This window comes from Acartia tonsa, chromosome 13 (genome assembly GCF_053477335.1).
Source record: "Acartia tonsa isolate MP-2025a chromosome 13, ASM5347733v1, whole genome shotgun sequence".
Classification (NCBI taxonomy): domain Eukaryota; kingdom Metazoa; phylum Arthropoda; class Copepoda; order Calanoida; family Acartiidae; genus Acartia; species Acartia tonsa.
Window position 1 is genome coordinate 31945724 of NC_137272.1, and position 17552 is coordinate 31963275.

General features: G+C 40.1%; 1 protein-coding gene across 1 annotated transcript in view; it reads right to left on the reverse strand.

The window, feature by feature from the left end:
* The window catches only part of LOC145335254 (toll-like receptor 6), a 92605-nt gene that overhangs the window by 23263 nt on the left and 51790 nt on the right, over window positions 1-17552 (reverse strand). Inside the window, exons 17-19 of the mRNA XM_080180993.1 lie at window positions 7011-7283; window positions 2287-2383; window positions 1560-1664 (exon numbers count right to left, since the gene is read on the reverse strand). Of these exons, the coding sequence (XP_080037119.1) occupies window positions 1560-1664; window positions 2287-2383; window positions 7011-7283 (475 nt within the window). The remainder of the gene's footprint in view (window positions 1-1559; window positions 1665-2286; window positions 2384-7010; window positions 7284-17552) is intronic.

Consider the following 17552-nt stretch of genomic DNA (forward strand, 5'->3'; position numbering starts at 1 on the left):
TACCAAGGATAAAAATAAATATTCAAGAATATAATTTTTTGCTGCTGCTTTGTAAGTTGGGTAAGGGGAGTGCCTTTGGCATATAACGATTGACGTCTGGTCTTTCCTGCTATAAATTTTTATTAACAAGCAGCTTCGCTCCTAGAGGCCCTCTAGGGGTACTTAAGGGAAAAGGGAGGGGGGTAAGTCGAACCTGTGACTTCAATTTTGATTTTTTTAAAAGAAAGGAGAACCATATTAAACCACACGTTAGTTAGATCTTAAACTACAGACAGACATCCTGTTACTTTTATATTTCTAATAATTAGAATAACTATCCCTATTCTATTTTATAGGAACGTGGGAATTAAAAACATCAATGGATCAAGTGCGTTTTATTCATCTGTTTTAATTTCATTCTTTATTGGATAAATTGGGTCATGTGAAGAAAACGCAGTTGCGGGTTTCGTCATATTTTCACAGTAGCCTTTCTTCTATTTCTAGCCCCTGAGGGGGGCTCTAACCCTGCGGGGCCAATTGCCTAACCATGCGGGGCAATAACCTAACCTAAAATAACCTTTCAAAACCTACTGTGAAAATACGACGAAACCCGTAACTTCATTTCCTTCACATGAACAGATAAATTGAATAATGGATAAGTGTAAAAATAAATAGATAGATTTTTAGATATATCTATAGAAATATATTTTGAATATAATTGATTAAATTGCTTTAAACCCCCAAAAAGTATTTGATCCAAAAAAAAGCGACTGAGAAAAAAGGATGTATAAAATTATATCTTATTGCTATCTTTACATTTAGAGTGTAAAAAAGTCCTTTTTTTGAAAATTAAAAAAAAACTAATAGGTGGTAAGGGAGGGGAGATTGGATTGTAAATAAGACTGGTACCCAAAGTTTTTTGATATCTTATTACAATCTTTGGGGACTCTACCAATACTTTCGTCTACTGAAGGATAATTTTGTTTATCAACATTGGGAATGTACATTAATTTATTGACCATTGTCTTATCCCTTAAAAATCACCCAAACAATAAAATGGGGTAGAAATAGATTTTAGAATATTAAAATTAAAACTAACACTTTCAGATTATTTAATGTAAATGTATTTTACATGGATCTTGTCATCCGTGTTTTATATATTGTAATTTTAGACTAAAGATAAAATTTTTGAAAATAACATTTCCATGAAAAAATCAGATAAAGTTTTATGGGATAGAGACTTTTATTACAAAAAAAAGTATATTCAGATATGTTTTCAATTTTTTAACCACTTTACTGATTGAATAATCCAGTTAAGGGAAGCTTCACATAGGTCATTGTATGGTTTTAGGCTATTTTAGTGGAAACTTCTCTTTATTAATCAAATAAATAAAAAAAACATTAGGAAATATTTTTTGAAATTTGCAAGATTTTTAGTTTTTTTTACAGGTTAACAAACACATATGTAGATTCATAATGAGATAGAGAGATAGAGAAAAGATAAGATAGATAGACGAATATATAGACAGAAAAGAGGATTGATAAATAGATATATAAACAGATGAATACAAATAACCCACCTTGTAAGTAGAGAACCTCCAAATTGCCCAAGCTAGCAAAGGTGACATTGGCTATGGAGCTGATTAAATTGTCTGCCAGATTCAAAACTTTCAGAAGCGGCATCCCTAAAAATTTATAAAAATTACTTTTCAAACATATTACTTCAAAAAAAACTATATACTTTTAAACATTACCAATTATCTATTTTAAACCTTGCGTAAGGATTTCTGTATAGATTAGGTATAATCTAGAAAGCGTATTAATCATTAACAACATCCCGTTTGACTTGTACAGTCATGATGTTAGCTTTAACGTTACTAAATAATTGTGCGTTATAATTGTTCTTTTGACTTACTTTTTAATAATTGTGATTTCTTGGACGATTGGTAAGAACGCTTAAAGCAAATCATTTCTATAATTATGTTTCAAAATGTAAGTACGTCCTTTTAGGACTCTTTCATCAGAAACAATTTAGTCAGATTATTTAGCTTTCTGAGCTGGATCTTTAAATCATTTCAATGGTGCGCCAAATCGGGGTGCGCCGAATTTCAGCCGATCACAGCGCGGCATTTCGTAAAATGCTGTCCTCTCATTGGTGGAAAGTTGGCTCACCCCGATTTGGCGCACCATTGAAATGATTTGAAGACCCAGCTCTGGATGTTGTCATCTGTGATGTTGATCAAAATAACCCTGCTAGGCTCCCAAGTACCCAAGGTTAACCTAACCTAACTTTTTGAAAAACCCTACCTTGGAATTCATCTCCTTCTAGTTTGGTAATGATATTATCGTGAAGATGGAGCTCCAGCATGTTGGGCAGCCCGTTGAAGGTGAAGTTGTCCAGCACCTACAATAGATATATAAACATTATAGGGATATCAAGGGATAAGAAAATGGCCGATAAATTGATGTACATCCCCAAAAATTATACACAAAATAGAATAATAGAATAAATAAAGTGGTTGAAATGTTTGTACATACCAATTAATGAACCAACCAATCATAATTAAATAAAAGTCCCCTAACTTGTTGTGCCAAAGAATGACGTTCTTATAAAATTTTTGTGACTAGTGTAATAAACAGCCCAAAGTCCCCTCTCTCTGTATAATCATTTGTATTAGTGTTACTTTGATATAATCAGAGCATTTGACTGACTCTTTTCTATATGAAAATATTAAAAATTAAGTGAATAGATAGGTAGATAAATAAATGTAATCCTTTTCCAAAGTAACAGGATGTATTTGTGTGTCTGTTTGTACTGAACTATCTTACTAACAACTGAACCGATATCGTTCTCCTTTACAATAAAGTTTTTCAGAGATCCTGCATGGTAAGGTTTTTAACTATTATTGAGAAGAGTAACACCATCCTACAAAGATAAATAACTCCTAGAAAAAATTATCCTCCATCCCAAAAAGAATCTGATAGAGGCTAAGCCAAAATAATAATTATGTAGAAAGGAAGATAGATAGGTTGCATAAAGGGTATTATAAAACATAACCAATATATCTAAAAAGTTGACTTGAGCAAAGCATTTGATAGGGGCTATACTAAAAAGTTTGACAAAATCTGCTAATAAGTGCCAAATCAATCAAAGGCCTTCAGGGCTTAAAAAATAGATAAATAATCAATGTCAGGTCTATAATTAATATATTTTTTATTTTGAATTTCTTGTTTTTAGATCGATTTTAAATTTTTGAAACTTTTCTTACCCTAAACCATATAAAGATAACAATATCTTTATGAATTTAATTTTGACTTTATCCTGATATTAAATCAATTTAGAATCTATAGGCATAATATTGTGCTGCTATATGAACAAATGCCGGGTTCTGAATAGGAAAATTAGTGTACAGTAATAGCAAACTTTAAGATTAGATAAATGTGGAATCTCATGTGATTTTAGAGTGTATGATCGTTTTAGGAATCTGCAAAACTTTGAATGTATGTCCCTGTGTTCTATGTTAGCCTGGGAGGGAAAGGACAATTTTGAAGGCTCTTTATTACACGAGTCCACAAAGTTTTATAAAACGTTTTCTTATTTGTTGGCTCAACAACTTTGGGGACTTTTATTGAATTTGGATTGGTTTGTGATGAGTGCCAAAGTTTTAACCACTAATTGTAATCTACAGAAGGGGTTATTTTGTGTATCATCATTGGGGATGTACATCAATTAATTGGCCAACGTCTTATCCCTTAAGATCCCTGATAGTTAGCAGAGAGAGTTCTGGACATTACATCTTTGAAACCAACCAATCAAAATCCAATAAATAAAGTTTTTTAGTCAATGAATAAGATAACGTAATTATGAAACTATGGGTACCAGTGTAATTTACAGTCAAATATCCCCTCCCTATCTGAATTTGTCCTCGTGCATCCAAAAAGGAGAGTGAAATAGATAGATAGATAAAGTAATATTGAAAAAAAGAAGTGTAAATAAAGAGAGAAATAAGTTGTCTAAAGCCTAAATGACAATGCCTATAAATCACAAAAAATGACATTAGTAATCTAACTCAAAGCAAGTATATTTTGAAATCTATTAATAAAAATAAGAGAAATTTCAAAGATCTTTTTTAGTGACTATTAGACTTACAGAAAAATTCTTATTATAAATAAAATATGTGCGCTTTTAAAAACATAAATAGATTTAAATGGTGCATTTTCAAGTGTAATTTAGTGTAATTTTATTTGTTCAATGTTTGTGTGTGTGTGTGTGTGTTTGTATTTAATTCAGTGTAATTAGGAGTATACAAGTTTGAGATACAATTTGTGTGTCTTTATTTACAAGTTTTAGTCTTTTATGTATGTGTGTGTGTGTGTGTGCATGAGTATGTGTGTGTGTGTGTGTCTGTCTTTGTATTTGTTTGTACTTGTGCTTGTATGTCTATCTGAAGATGGTTCTATAGTTATTTATTACTCTAGTATGACAGTATAATTACAGCCTGGACTAGCCTCACACTCTACTGTCATACTATTAAGGATTAATCACTTTAGAACTCGACCAAAGTTTGTCAGAGAGGGAAAGGACAGTTGCAGATAATTCACTATTCACCTTTTCAGGGTAGAATTTGGCAAAATATGTATTTTGGGGAAAGATTAATTTATCCCCCATTGTCGCATCCCTGTAGCCCTGATGTACTTGGAGTGCAAAGAAGATCAAAGCTGTAATTAACTATCCTTGGGTGGAAAAACTTCTGGATAGATAGTTAGATGGATAGCTAGCTATAAATATCTATTTGGGTGGACATATATTTAGAAAGATAGATAAAATGATTGAATGAGAGGATGGAGAAATAAAGATGATTAAAGTCCCTCAACAGATTATGACGTAATACGATAGAATAACCATTGAGTGTATACTGGCCTCTCATTGGCTATTCTATCGTATGACGTAATAATCTGTAGAGGGACTTTAATCATCTTCTGGAGAAATAGAAGTAAACATGAGTAAAGTAAAATAGATGTATGGGTAGTTAGATATATTGATAGAGAGATAGATGGATAAATTGTTAGAGGATGTGTAGTTGATAGTTAGATAGATAGATAAATAGATCGATAGATAGATGGTTAGATTATACATATTAATAGATTGATAGATGGATAGATGAATTAATGGATAGAAATTTATATAAAAATATTTAGGTAGTATAAATGTATTAGATTTATGTATAAATATATATTTAAATGGAAACATTGAAAGTGTATGATAGATAGAAGGATAGATAGATTGAAAAATAGATAAAAATGTGTAATACATAAATAGCCCTTTTTTTGAGTTAATAGATAGATAGACAAACAGATTAATGGATAGTAAAATAGATGGACATTGGAAAACATAAAAAGAAGCAGAATAGATAACAAGTTTTATAGATAAAAAAAAATATAGTTAGTTATGGACAGCTATTTATTAATAAATATAATTGGTTCATACTATACTATTCTTAAAGAAGCCTAATATAGATAGATAGACCAAACTTAAATTCAAAGCACCAAAATAAAACTGTAATTTTAGGCCTTTTTTGCAAAAATAACATACAATGTTTTGCCAAATTATAGAGCAAAAAAAGACAAACAAAGTTAGCAAAAAAAAGAAAATGAGAAGGAAAAGGATTATAAAGGTGGTTCCTACAGTTGTTAGCTACCCTAGTATGACAGTAGAATTACAGCAAGGACTAGCATCAAACTCTACTGTCATAGTGATATTTAAAGTGGCTTTAGACCCCTGATAATGCATGTCACTGGGCTTAATTAGGGAAGAAGAATGGGAGAGAGAAGAGAGAGATAGGGAAAAAAGAAAGAAAGAGGAAGAGAGAGGGAAAAATAGTTAAATATAGTGCACATTTCAGGGATTAGGGCATAGGGCAATGTGAGACAATTAATCATAAACGAATTTCAGCCTAAAGTAGCGGAAAATATTTATGGGGAAAAGAAATTAAATGATAGAAACTTTGTTGAATAGATTTTAAAATGTCTAGTAATTTTACTAGAAATGATTTTTTAAAACAAATTTCCTTTAAGACATTAAAATACACAACTAGAATGAAAATACCCATAATCATATCAAACCATAAAGATCTATCAAAGAGATAGTATAGCAAAGGCGTTCAAAGTTTCAAATTGATAGATCCATTTTTATTTTTGACAAGCGTCATTTTTAAATTAATAATTTATATAGATGTTGAGTTCTTTTTAAATTCACACACACACAAACACTTACACAAACTAAACACAAAAAAACCACACAGACACACACAAACTGAAAATGAGAGTTTGTACACAAACTTAATCATTACCAACTGGTGTGCATTAATTTCCGCAAATGCATCCCATTAGCAAAACTGCATATTATCACAACAGCACAAATTGCCCTTTCCTCTTTAGTTGAATGTCATCATTAAAAACCCATTGTGTATTAATTATTTGCTATTGTGTCTGTTTGCGATTATGAAATTTTATGCAATTATGATTAGCGGAAATGCCAGCCCACCTTGCTAACCAACCCAGAAACTAGAAACTTGAGTTTACTGCACACTTAGCCGGGTTCTTTGCTCCTTAAATACCCTTGTATGACAGTAGAATTACTTCCTTGGTTAGCCTTTTATTGTACTGTAATGTTACTGGGGCATAATAACCATAGAAATAAACCTTAATTTTGCATGGACACAGCTCAAGGTTTTTTAACAAGGTTTAGCTGTACTGTCATGCTATCAAGGTTCTCTATTTTTGGCATGCTAATAATAATGTCATTTCTTCACTTGAAAGCCATCATGATATAATTGATTATTAACCTATTGTCAAACAGAATAAAAAGACAATTTGATACTGCTGTAGTTGAAAAAATCATTTGAAGGAGAGGACAATGAACAATAATATATTAATATTTTTCACGTAATTTATGATATTTAGTAGGAACCTGCTTTTTATTAAACAAATGTGACACCTATCCAACAAAATTTGAATTAAAATTAACTTACCTCAATATTAGAATCATTTAGAAACAAGGCCTGCAGGTTCTTGCGTCCAATAAATGTATGACTCTTCAACCGTGGCATGTTGTTGCCATCCAGCCACAGCTCGGTGGCATCCATTGGCAACTTTGGTGGCAATGCGCTGACATTTGTTGCGGAACACTCAACAATGTTACTTGACCAAGTTGCGTCGTGAAAGCAACTGCACGGGCTGGGACACGACATTTCACAGTCGCAAGCGTCATAGTCGCAACATTTACACAGTGTGAAACAATGGGTCTGAGTGGGAATTATAGTTAGATTTTTTCAGTTTTCTTTTTCAGTAGCAAAGCTTTTAATCAAAAATTGGAATAAAGTAAATAATATTCAAAACTTATCTAGATTATATAGTTATAATCCATATATCACAATAAGATTAAATAGCAAAAAAGTTTAATAATACGAAATTTCTTTAATATCTTTTTTAGACAATTTTAATAATTTCCTGACATTAAAGACCTTACATAAATTTCGAAGATGAATTTGAGTGAGCATTCGATTCCGCATATGTACAACATTATTAATTCATCATAAGTAAAACTGCATACTATTTAAGAAGAACAAACTACCTTTTTTTCTATTCTTCATCTTCATGATTAAACATCTTCTTCAATTATTTGCTATAGTGTCTTTTTGCGAATATGATCAAGGGTCTAAAGGAATTAGACAATGGCTGATAAATTGATGTACATCCTGAAATTATGACACATGATAATACATCTTCAGTAGATTACAATTAGTGGTTAAAACGTTTGAACACTCAACTTAATAAACACACCAATAAGAATTCAATAAATTCCCCAATGTTGTCAAGCCAACGAATAAGAAAACGTTATTATAAAACTTAAAGTATTAGTGTAATAAACAGTCCAATTTCTCCTTCCTCTCTGGAATATGATACACTAAGTTTAACTGAAAAAAAACTGCGGAATTGAATGCACTCTAACTTATTTCTTACATGTTTTCATAATTCTAATTTAAAACTTTTGAGAAATGGATTTAAACAGGAGACTAATATTTAAATAAACAAATAGAACCTGGAATCGTAAGGGGTAAGACAATGGATGATAAATTAATGATGATAAACAAAAATACCCCTTCTGTAGATTAAAATTTTAAGTTTGGACACTTCTAGTCTTGAACCAACAAATTAAAATTTTATAATAGTTATTTTTCCTAGGTGCCGTAGGCACGGGCTAAAAAAACTGGTTTTAATCTTATGATTGTACATTTTTATATTCGTTGAAAGCGGTTTATATTACGATGCTAGACATTGTTTTTTTCGTATGGATGAGAACCGGTTTCTATCCACCGGATTCGAATGAATACGAGAAAAGTAATTAAAGTTTTATTGCCAACTACTAAGTTATAAAATAATTGTAAAACATGCTTAGAAAAGATTATTATATGATATTTTACCTATATTTTCTAAAATTTTTAGACACTTTTGAAAGTACTATAAATCTTTGTCCGCCCAGTTTTAAAATCTATTTTTCAGAAGACTTGGATCTCTTCGAAAGAATCATAAAATTCTTTTGAGCTTAATTCTTTAATATTAAAAATTCTATTTGAATCTATGGCACTTTCCCTTCAACTAAAAGTGAACCACAAAACACCCTTTAAAGTTGTATTTTGTAAGTCAAAATTATAATTTTAAAACTTTTAGGAATCTTTTATAGACGTCCAAGAGGAAGAGGGGGTGTTTAACCCCCTATAAATTTTTAAAATACATTAGATTACAGCCTTTAAACATTTGAAACCTCTCTTACCCCTTTTACCCCCCATAAAAAATGTCCTTTCATGAAAAGGATAACCATATCTCTGAATATAAGTTTCTTTTAGAATAATTTTAAGTTTAATTTAATTAACCTCCCCCTATCTTTCTTATTACAGTCATATTATAGTAATTATTCATTAGAATCTCTATAACGGCTAGTATAGGCGTATATCATATGTATCATTTCATTGATTTTGATTGGATATCATAATTTCGATAATATGTCAGCAATGGTCACTTTAATGCTATGTAGTGCCAGAGAAAGATAGAGAAAGGGGACAATGTAATATTTATTATGTGGTATTCGGCAACCGTGAGCCATGTCTATGGCACCCCTGATCTGGGGTTCGGTGGAGGGTCAATGGCCCTCCCCCGAGTCCTGGGGAAGGGGTCTAGTGACCCCCTCCCTACGCTTAGAATTAATGATTTGAATCTGTCATGTTTATTATGGTTAACTGTATTCTTAATTCTCCCCCACCCTTTCCAGGGATGGGGGAATCATTATTGCCCAAACTGACCATTGTATACATATTATTTATGCTTTTATGTTATGATTATTTATTCCTATCCATGTAATTATTGTTTGTTGTATATAACTCCAGTATATCTTACCCCTTCAATAAAGTGACAACTAAAAGTAGATGTTGATCATTATCTAGTGAAAGCTAGAGAAGCGTAGCTTCTCTATAGTAAGGTGTCCACGTCTGTCACACTGCCGTAATCTAATTGAACTCCGGTGTCTGCCATTGATCCTCGGCGGATACCACAACTTTGGTGACAGCTGTGTGAGATTACAGCGAACCACAAGTGTAGAGCAGACGCGCATCTGAGGCTAAGGTACTCCCAGCAGTGAATCTGGCAAAACTGACGCAAGCAACCTGAATTACCCACCCTGGACAGCAAAGTTTAACTCTGCATCCGGCAGTTGTGGAAGCAAAACAGCGAAATCTGACGAATAACCGCGAGCAGCGCTGATATCTAACGGAGAATTGAGCGCCAAAAGGGCTGAAACAGGCCTGCGGACCGGCTGAAACAAGCCAAATACGTGTAGACGGCTGAAAATAGGCCAACTTTACTGCAAGAAATAGCAGGATCCGAACCAGTGGCGCTAGCAGGACGGGACATTCCCTGCCGCCGATAGGCTGAAACATGCCACATAGCTGCAAGCTGCGAGCTAACATACGGGTGTAGTGCACCAGAACAGAGAAAAACTACGTCAACCCCGAGTATCCTGAGAAGCTACAACGCAGCCACCCATCTAGAAGACAGATATTATATCACATTTGCAGGGATTACCACCCTAATGTGATGACCAAACAATAGATTTATGAGCAAAGCTTGGCAAACAAATTGTTGTGTTGTGATAAATCTAAGAATAGAACAGGCTTGGATTACTGTTTATTGTGATAACAGCTAAAAATAGAACAGAGTTGGTCAACAAATCTGTTATGTAATTGTGATAAGGACAGCAATAAAAGTTAGATGTAATATAATCAAAACAATTTCAAGCCCACAGCACAATAACAAACACACCCCTTATTCCAAGGGAAGGGGAGGGGGCCCCTCTCCATTTGAAGACAAATACAATCAGGGTTATATAACAGATAAGCCTAAGATTAAGAAGCAGAGGCCCCATTACACCAACACACAGTTACCCCCTCCCTCACAGTGGGAACGGACGGAGTTACCCCCGTCCCCTCACGCGCTTCCCCCTTCCTACCCACACTAGGCCAAGTCCGTCTGTAGTGTGGAGCTAGCGATCGGATATACAGAGCGCCATTCACGGGTAGCGCAACAAAGTGCGGAAAACATCATAAATCCAACGGACGAAGCGGACCAATGAGGGAGCGAGCTGAGGGGTGAGAGCGCGTTTTCCCCGTGTGCGCGGATTTGACGGCGCGAACGCGCGTTACAAGGACAGAAGATTCCACGTACACACACACACACACACACACACCTTCACACCAGAGCAGAGCTACTCCATAGCATCTAACAGGGGTATTTTTAGCAAATAAAGAATTGCAAGTTTCTTTCCTCCTAGCTCTAGTGTGATAAGGGAAAACCCAATCAGTTCCTGACAGCAGTTCAGACCCTCAACATCTATCTACCTCAACATCTAACCATTGATAAGTACAGCTAAGTTATACCTTTGCAACTAAAACTCCCAACCTAGTGATACAAACAGGGTTGGCTGTTAGGCTAGGAAGCCTCAAGTGACAACCCATTCATTGTAGTCCTGTATAACTTTGTGCCCGCCGTTTCACCGTTGACCCAATGGACCAGCATCAAGTCCCAGGAGGTGACCAAGCCCCAGGATGGCTCCAGGATGACCCTCAGCCGGCCCCAGCCGAGTACCGCAAGCTGATGCTGAGCAATCTGCCGGAGTATAGAGGGCCGCCCAAGCAGTCCTGGTCGGCACATATCCGCCGACTGGAAATGTCATGGGCGGCTTACCGCGTGCCACCTCATGATTCCCTCAACCGCCGCAACGCCCTACTACTGTCATTGGTAGGGCAAGCGGCGGAAATGGCGTCCCATCTGTTTGGCGAGGCAGGCCAAGCCTTGACCTACGAGCAGGTCAAGACCGAGTGTGAATTGTTATTTCGTCCTGCTTTTGAGTCCCAAACGCTTAAACAAGCGTTTAGGGACTACAAGCAACACTCGACAGAACCTATACAGGCGTACATATCAACAAAGTGCGCCTTGTATAGGGACGCCTACAATCATGAGGATCTTGAATTGTTGGTGGACGAATTAAACCGTGGAATTCGTAACGCCAATGTAAAACGCCTCATGATGAACCATGAAATTGCGAGTGTACCTGAGTACACTCGCAAGGCCATGTTCACCGTGACCATGGTTACTAAGCAACTGAAGGAGGGTGTGTGCTTAGTGGACTCGACCGACGGGCTGACTGGATCTGCCTGCATCCAGTTGCCCCAATATGACGAGTCGGAGCCAATGGAGATTGGCTCCTTGGCTCCGGGTCTCCACTAGATGGGGAAGGTCGCTCCAGATGACAAGGTTCCAGGCCGCTGCTACCGCTGCCAGGGGAGAGGCCACCGAGCTCGAGACTGTCCAACGCCTATGGAAGTTAGCCTAGAGGAGAGGCGCACCCAGCCACGCCGTGACCGTTCTGCCAAGTGTGAGCGTTGCCACTATGACGGCCACACGGCGGCCGAGTGTAGAGCTGACTGGGCCCAGGTAGCCAGCCGCAGGCGCACCGCCGACAAAGGTGCCCCTCCAGGGAAGCCCAGCAGAGTGGCCCATATGGAAGGGAGCGCGCCCCCAGCACCACCACCGCAAGCAGCCGCCTCCAGAGCTGCGGACCGAGCCGATGGGATGCCGCAGTTCGGGACTGTCCCAGCTAGGATCAACGTACTGGGCGGCGCGGCTGAGCCCAACCGGGTTGGCCTAGGCTTCAGTCTTAACCATCTGGGGCCAGAGCTGATACAGCCCAACAACATAGCCGAGCCAGAGGTGCTGAGGCCCCAGCCTTTCAGTCTCAATATGATGGAACCTGCCCGACCGAGCCTACACAGCAAGAGGGGAGGGGCGCTGCCCAGCGTCCCTGAGACGGTGTATGGGGAGGCCCTGGCAGCCGCTGAACGAGAGAGGCAGGAGGTGCTAGCCAGCACCTCTGCATCGATGTATGGGACGCCACCCGGCGTCGCCACCTGGGATGATGGGGGGGTGCTATCCAGCGCCTCCCACCGTGTGCCTGGGGCGACAACCGTCGCCGCCACCGAGATACCTGGATCCTGGAACGAGCCAGCCTCCAACCTGATGTCTGGGGCGACCCCCGTCGCCGCCACCGAGAGACCTGAGTCCTGGAACGAGCCAGCGGTCCCAGAGGAAGGGGTGACACCCGTCACCCCCAGCCAGCCAGCGCCACCAGCCTGCAGTGAGAGCCCAGCTACATGCCAGCCAGCGCCACCAGCCTGCAGGGAGAGTCCAGCTACATGCCATCCAGAGCCCTCTACCAGCCAAGGGAACCCAGCGGCTCACCATCAGGATAAGTTGAATTTGTTAAATGTATTGAATCCAAAACCTTGTAAACACCCAGCCTTGCCTGTGCCCCCTGCACTTGAGGCTGGGGAGATTGAAAATTGGGAAAATAAGGGCTTGCCTGTGCCACATGCACCTGAGTTCCTAGGGCAGGGGAGGGCATTGAGTAAGGGCGAGCCTGTGCCACATGCACTTCAGCCCCATGCCACTGGGCATGCCTTGGACCAGGGAAGGGAGCATTTAGGGCTAGGGGAGCCGACACCCAGGCAAGTGCCAGTCGCTTGCCAGTCTGTCATTGGGGAGGGTATCGGGGTGCCTCGGCCGCATACAGATAACGCTCAATGGAAATTTGTGTCTAGCCAGGAGCAGCCCAGCCGTGTCCAGCCCCAAGAAGCAGCCGTGACCAGAACCGGAGATCCCCAGCCGCGTGCACGAGGAAGATGGTTACCTGGAAGCCTCTCCCATTGGTGGATGGTCCTGTGGGGCCTCCTTCTGGCAGCCGTGTGGCCTACAACCAGCTACGTCCTGGTGGGGTGGGACTGTGCCAACCCCACCCATGTCACGTCTTACAACAAAGAAAAGATGTGTGACACGGAGCCCCTACACCAGGAGGTGCCCCTGGGCCACGACATCCACGTCCTGCAGCAAGTCAAGGTGAGGGAAACCACTGGGTTCAGCTGTCAGCTCACCGTGTCCCAGTGGACATTCAGGTGTGGGGTATGGGGTCACCTCAAGGTGACCTCGGTCCCCACCCTCATGAGGCCAACCAAGATAGACCCAGAAGCGTGCCGAGACCTGGCCAGGAACCGAGTATACACGTTGCCAGGCAAGACCCAGCCACTGACGTTCCAGCTGAACCACCCCCTGTTCTTCACCGTTGATGTAGTGGGCGCCCTCGTCAACAGCCCCGAGGGGGTGGGTTGCGAGGGGGAGGACGTCCACTTTGAGGGCCAGCTCTACCGCAATGAATTAGTGCTCCAGGAGCGGCGGCTGCTGGTCAAGGAGGAGACCTATGTGGTGGAGGATGGACGGGTGGAGTCCCAGTCTGACCACCTGACCCTCGACTGTCCCCATTCTGAGCTGTCCTGTATCACTGGGGAAGCAACCTACGTGTGGGACCACCTGGGAAGAGATTGCCCCTTGAGGCTGATCCGCAGCCTCCAGCCCAGCCTGGTGAGGGATGCATATCTGGTTGACCATCAGGCCCAGTTTTTCATCAACATGACCAGCCCCACCTCAATTGTGAACTGCGACTTCGAGGCCCATGCCACCAACCATCCAGCGCTGTTTGTGGCAGCTGACCCAGCCGCGGCTGCGCTGCCCCGAGTGTCGGCCAGGGATGTTGACGTTCCCCTCCAAGCACAGATCCATGCAGGTTATATTGGATTCACCCTGGAAACACGCATGAGGAGCACTGCAGCAGAAGAAGTAGCGGCCAACTGCTGGAAGCTCCAGCAACTAGATCCGGCCCACCCGGTGCGTGTCCAGGGGAGCACGTTCTCGGTACTGAGGGGAGACATCCTGCTGCAGCTGACCTGCCAAAGGCACAAGTATGTTGTCCGCGAACACAAGGAGTGTTGGGACAAAGTGCCAGTGGAGCCCACAGGTTTTGTAGACGCCGTGACGCGGGTATACAGTGAGCACGCCACCAAGATTCCCTGTTCCTCCACCTACCCCCTGACTGTGCACGCAGAGGAAGGCTGGATAGAGTTGACCCCTGCTCCCAAGAAGAGGCCACCCCCGCTGGATACGCCCAAGCAGTTGTTGACAGACCCCTTAGATGACTTCAGTTCAGGTGGTTTGTATTCACAGGCTGAGTTGAACGACTGGCAACAGCTGCTGGCGTTCCCCGCATACAAGAGCGCCATGCTGACCGGCCTATCCTATGGCTCCTGCGTTCAGCAAGGCAGCTGTTCGGCCACAGGAGACCATGGGATAGTGTCCTACAACATTGACCGACTGGCGGAGGAAGGAGAGGCAGCCCTGGATGTCTGGGCAGGATTTAGACAAGCCATCCACGAGTGGGGAGATGGCGCCGCCATCTTGTGCTTGCTGCTGCTGATCCTCAAACTGCTGGGGGACCTCACCATCATTTCTCTGGCAGCAGCACAAGGAGGAGTCCGGGCAGCCCTGAATGCGATATCACAAGTGTTCCTGTACCACCCAGCCTTGTATAAGAAGGCGATGGCTAGGGCCAGGCTCAACCATGCCAAGTCCCGGGACTTTTCAGTGGACTGGGATGCCATCCCCATCGGCAGGGAAGCAGCCGAGGAAATGGTGTCTATGAAATCAACTGACAGCGGGCATGACCGCCCAGGTAGACCAGGACCGCCCTCTGGCAGACCCCGCGGCCCCTCAGGAGGACAGGCCGCTGCTCAGACACTCAACCTGGCAGCCAGTGCCCCAGCCGTTGCCAACAACAACCCGCAGGTCCCACTGCTGACCGTTCCAGCAACAAATGTGCCACCACCAAACCTGATACCTGCCGGCGCTGACCAACGTATCCAACCCAAGGCAGCCTCTGCCTTCTACCCCACATTGGGAGCCCATCAACCCTAAGAAGATACTCACCACTAGGATTCCATTGAATCATTATCGTTTGTATATATTTTTAGCCCTAAGGAGCGGGCCGAAGGCCTCAACCACTGTCGGAAGTCTGGTAGGGAAACCATCTCCCAGCCTTCCGAGGGGAGAGTTGTGGTATTCGGCAACCGTGAGCCATGTCTATGGCACCCCTGATCTGGGGTTCGGTGGAGGGTCAATGGCCCTCCCCCGAGTCCTGGGGAAGGGGTCTAGTGACCCCCTCCCTACGCTTAGAATTAATGATTTGAATCTGTCATGTTTATTATGGTTAACTGTATTCTTAATTCTCCCCCACCCTTTCCAGGGATGGGGGAATCATTATTGCCCAAACTGACCATTGTATACATATTATTTATGCTTTTATGTTATGATTATTTATTCCTATCCATGTAATTATTGTTTGTTGTATATAACTCCAGTATATCTTACCCCTTCAATAAAGTGACAACTAAAAGTAGATGTTGATCATTATCTAGTGAAAGCTAGAGAAGCGTAGCTTCTCTATAGTAAGGTGTCCACGTCTGTCACACTGCCGTAATCTAATTGAACTCCGGTGTCTGCCATTGATCCTCGGCGGATACCACAATTACACTAGTCTCCAAAGCTTTATAATAACGTTTTCTTATTGATTGGCTTTACTACTTTGGGGACTTAAGAAGATTTTGATTAGATGGTTTATTAAGTTAAGTGTTCAAACGTTTCCACCACTAATTTTACGCTGAAGAAGGGATAATTTTGTGTTTAATCTTTGGGATGTACATCAATTTATCGGCCATTGTCTATATCCCTTTAGATCCCTGATATAGTAGGTGTCTTACAAAAGGTTTAACTTTTATTAAAGAATATCTTTTTTTGATATTGCTGCGCTACTTATGATTATAACAATCCTAGTTTTACATATGTCTTTAATAACTTAATTTTAATTAGATTAATTTTTCAAAAGAAAAAAAACGAAAGAAAGTTTTATCTTATTCATTTCTATACCATGAATAATATTTAAAAAGAATTTTAATAGATAAGATTTTATTAGAAAAAATATTAATAGTCGAACATAAAGACATAGAGAATTAGTTTTGCCTTCTGTGAAGCTAATGGCATGGTTTTATACTACTTAAATTTGCTGGATTTGGATGTCCAATAGATTAATTGATTTTAAGTACCAGGAAAAGTTTGGAGAGGTAGTTGATCTATGGGCGATTTTTCTTAGTAGCGATTCAAAAACCTTCTTTGAACATAAAAGAAGCTTCACTGTAAAGGAGAACCATATCGGTTCAACGGTTTGTGAGATTATTCCTAAAGACCGAAAAACAGACATTATGTTAATTCGATATAAGAGCATTGATCTTTTTACCATGATAATGGTAACTGGACGACAGTGTCTAAAAAATCAGCCATGTGACGTCATAAAAATGAGGGAGATGAGAAGAGAAGTGGAAAAGAAAAACCCTGAACAAGAGATGAATAATACCTCAATTTTATGATGTCACTTGGCTGATTTTTGAGATACTTTGTCCAGTTATATGATAATGAATATTGAATATGAACAAATATGGACAATGATATACTGACATGTTAAATTATAGAGTAGTGACACTTGTAAAAAAAAAGTAGGAACCAACAGAGATTTTAAGGGATAAGACAATGGACGATAAATTGATAAATAAGCCCAATGGTAGACTAAAGTAACCATTTAAAATTATTTGTTTAGACTAGTTCTGAGTCATACCAATGAGTCAATTAGTAAAATTTTGAGCCAACAACAAAGGTACCATTACCAGTGTAATTTAAAGTCCAATGTCCCCTTCCTCCCTGGAGAACCACCCAAAAAAAACTAAATCTAAAAAGGTAATGACTACATAGTGAATTGACAAATTTTTAGGACAGTCCTAAAGATATTTTACCCTAGTAATATGACAGTAGAGTATGAGGTTGGCATAGGCTGTAATTATACTGTCCTACTGGGGTGATAAACAACTAAGGAACCAGCTTTTGATTTAACAAAAAAAGGCAAAGGGATAAAAATATAAAGAATGATATACAGGGATAGATCAATCGAAGAAAAATTCTGCAGTAGCTCACAGAGAGAGAGAGGGGATAATGGGCTGTTTATTTTACTAGTCCCCAAAGTTTTATAATAATGT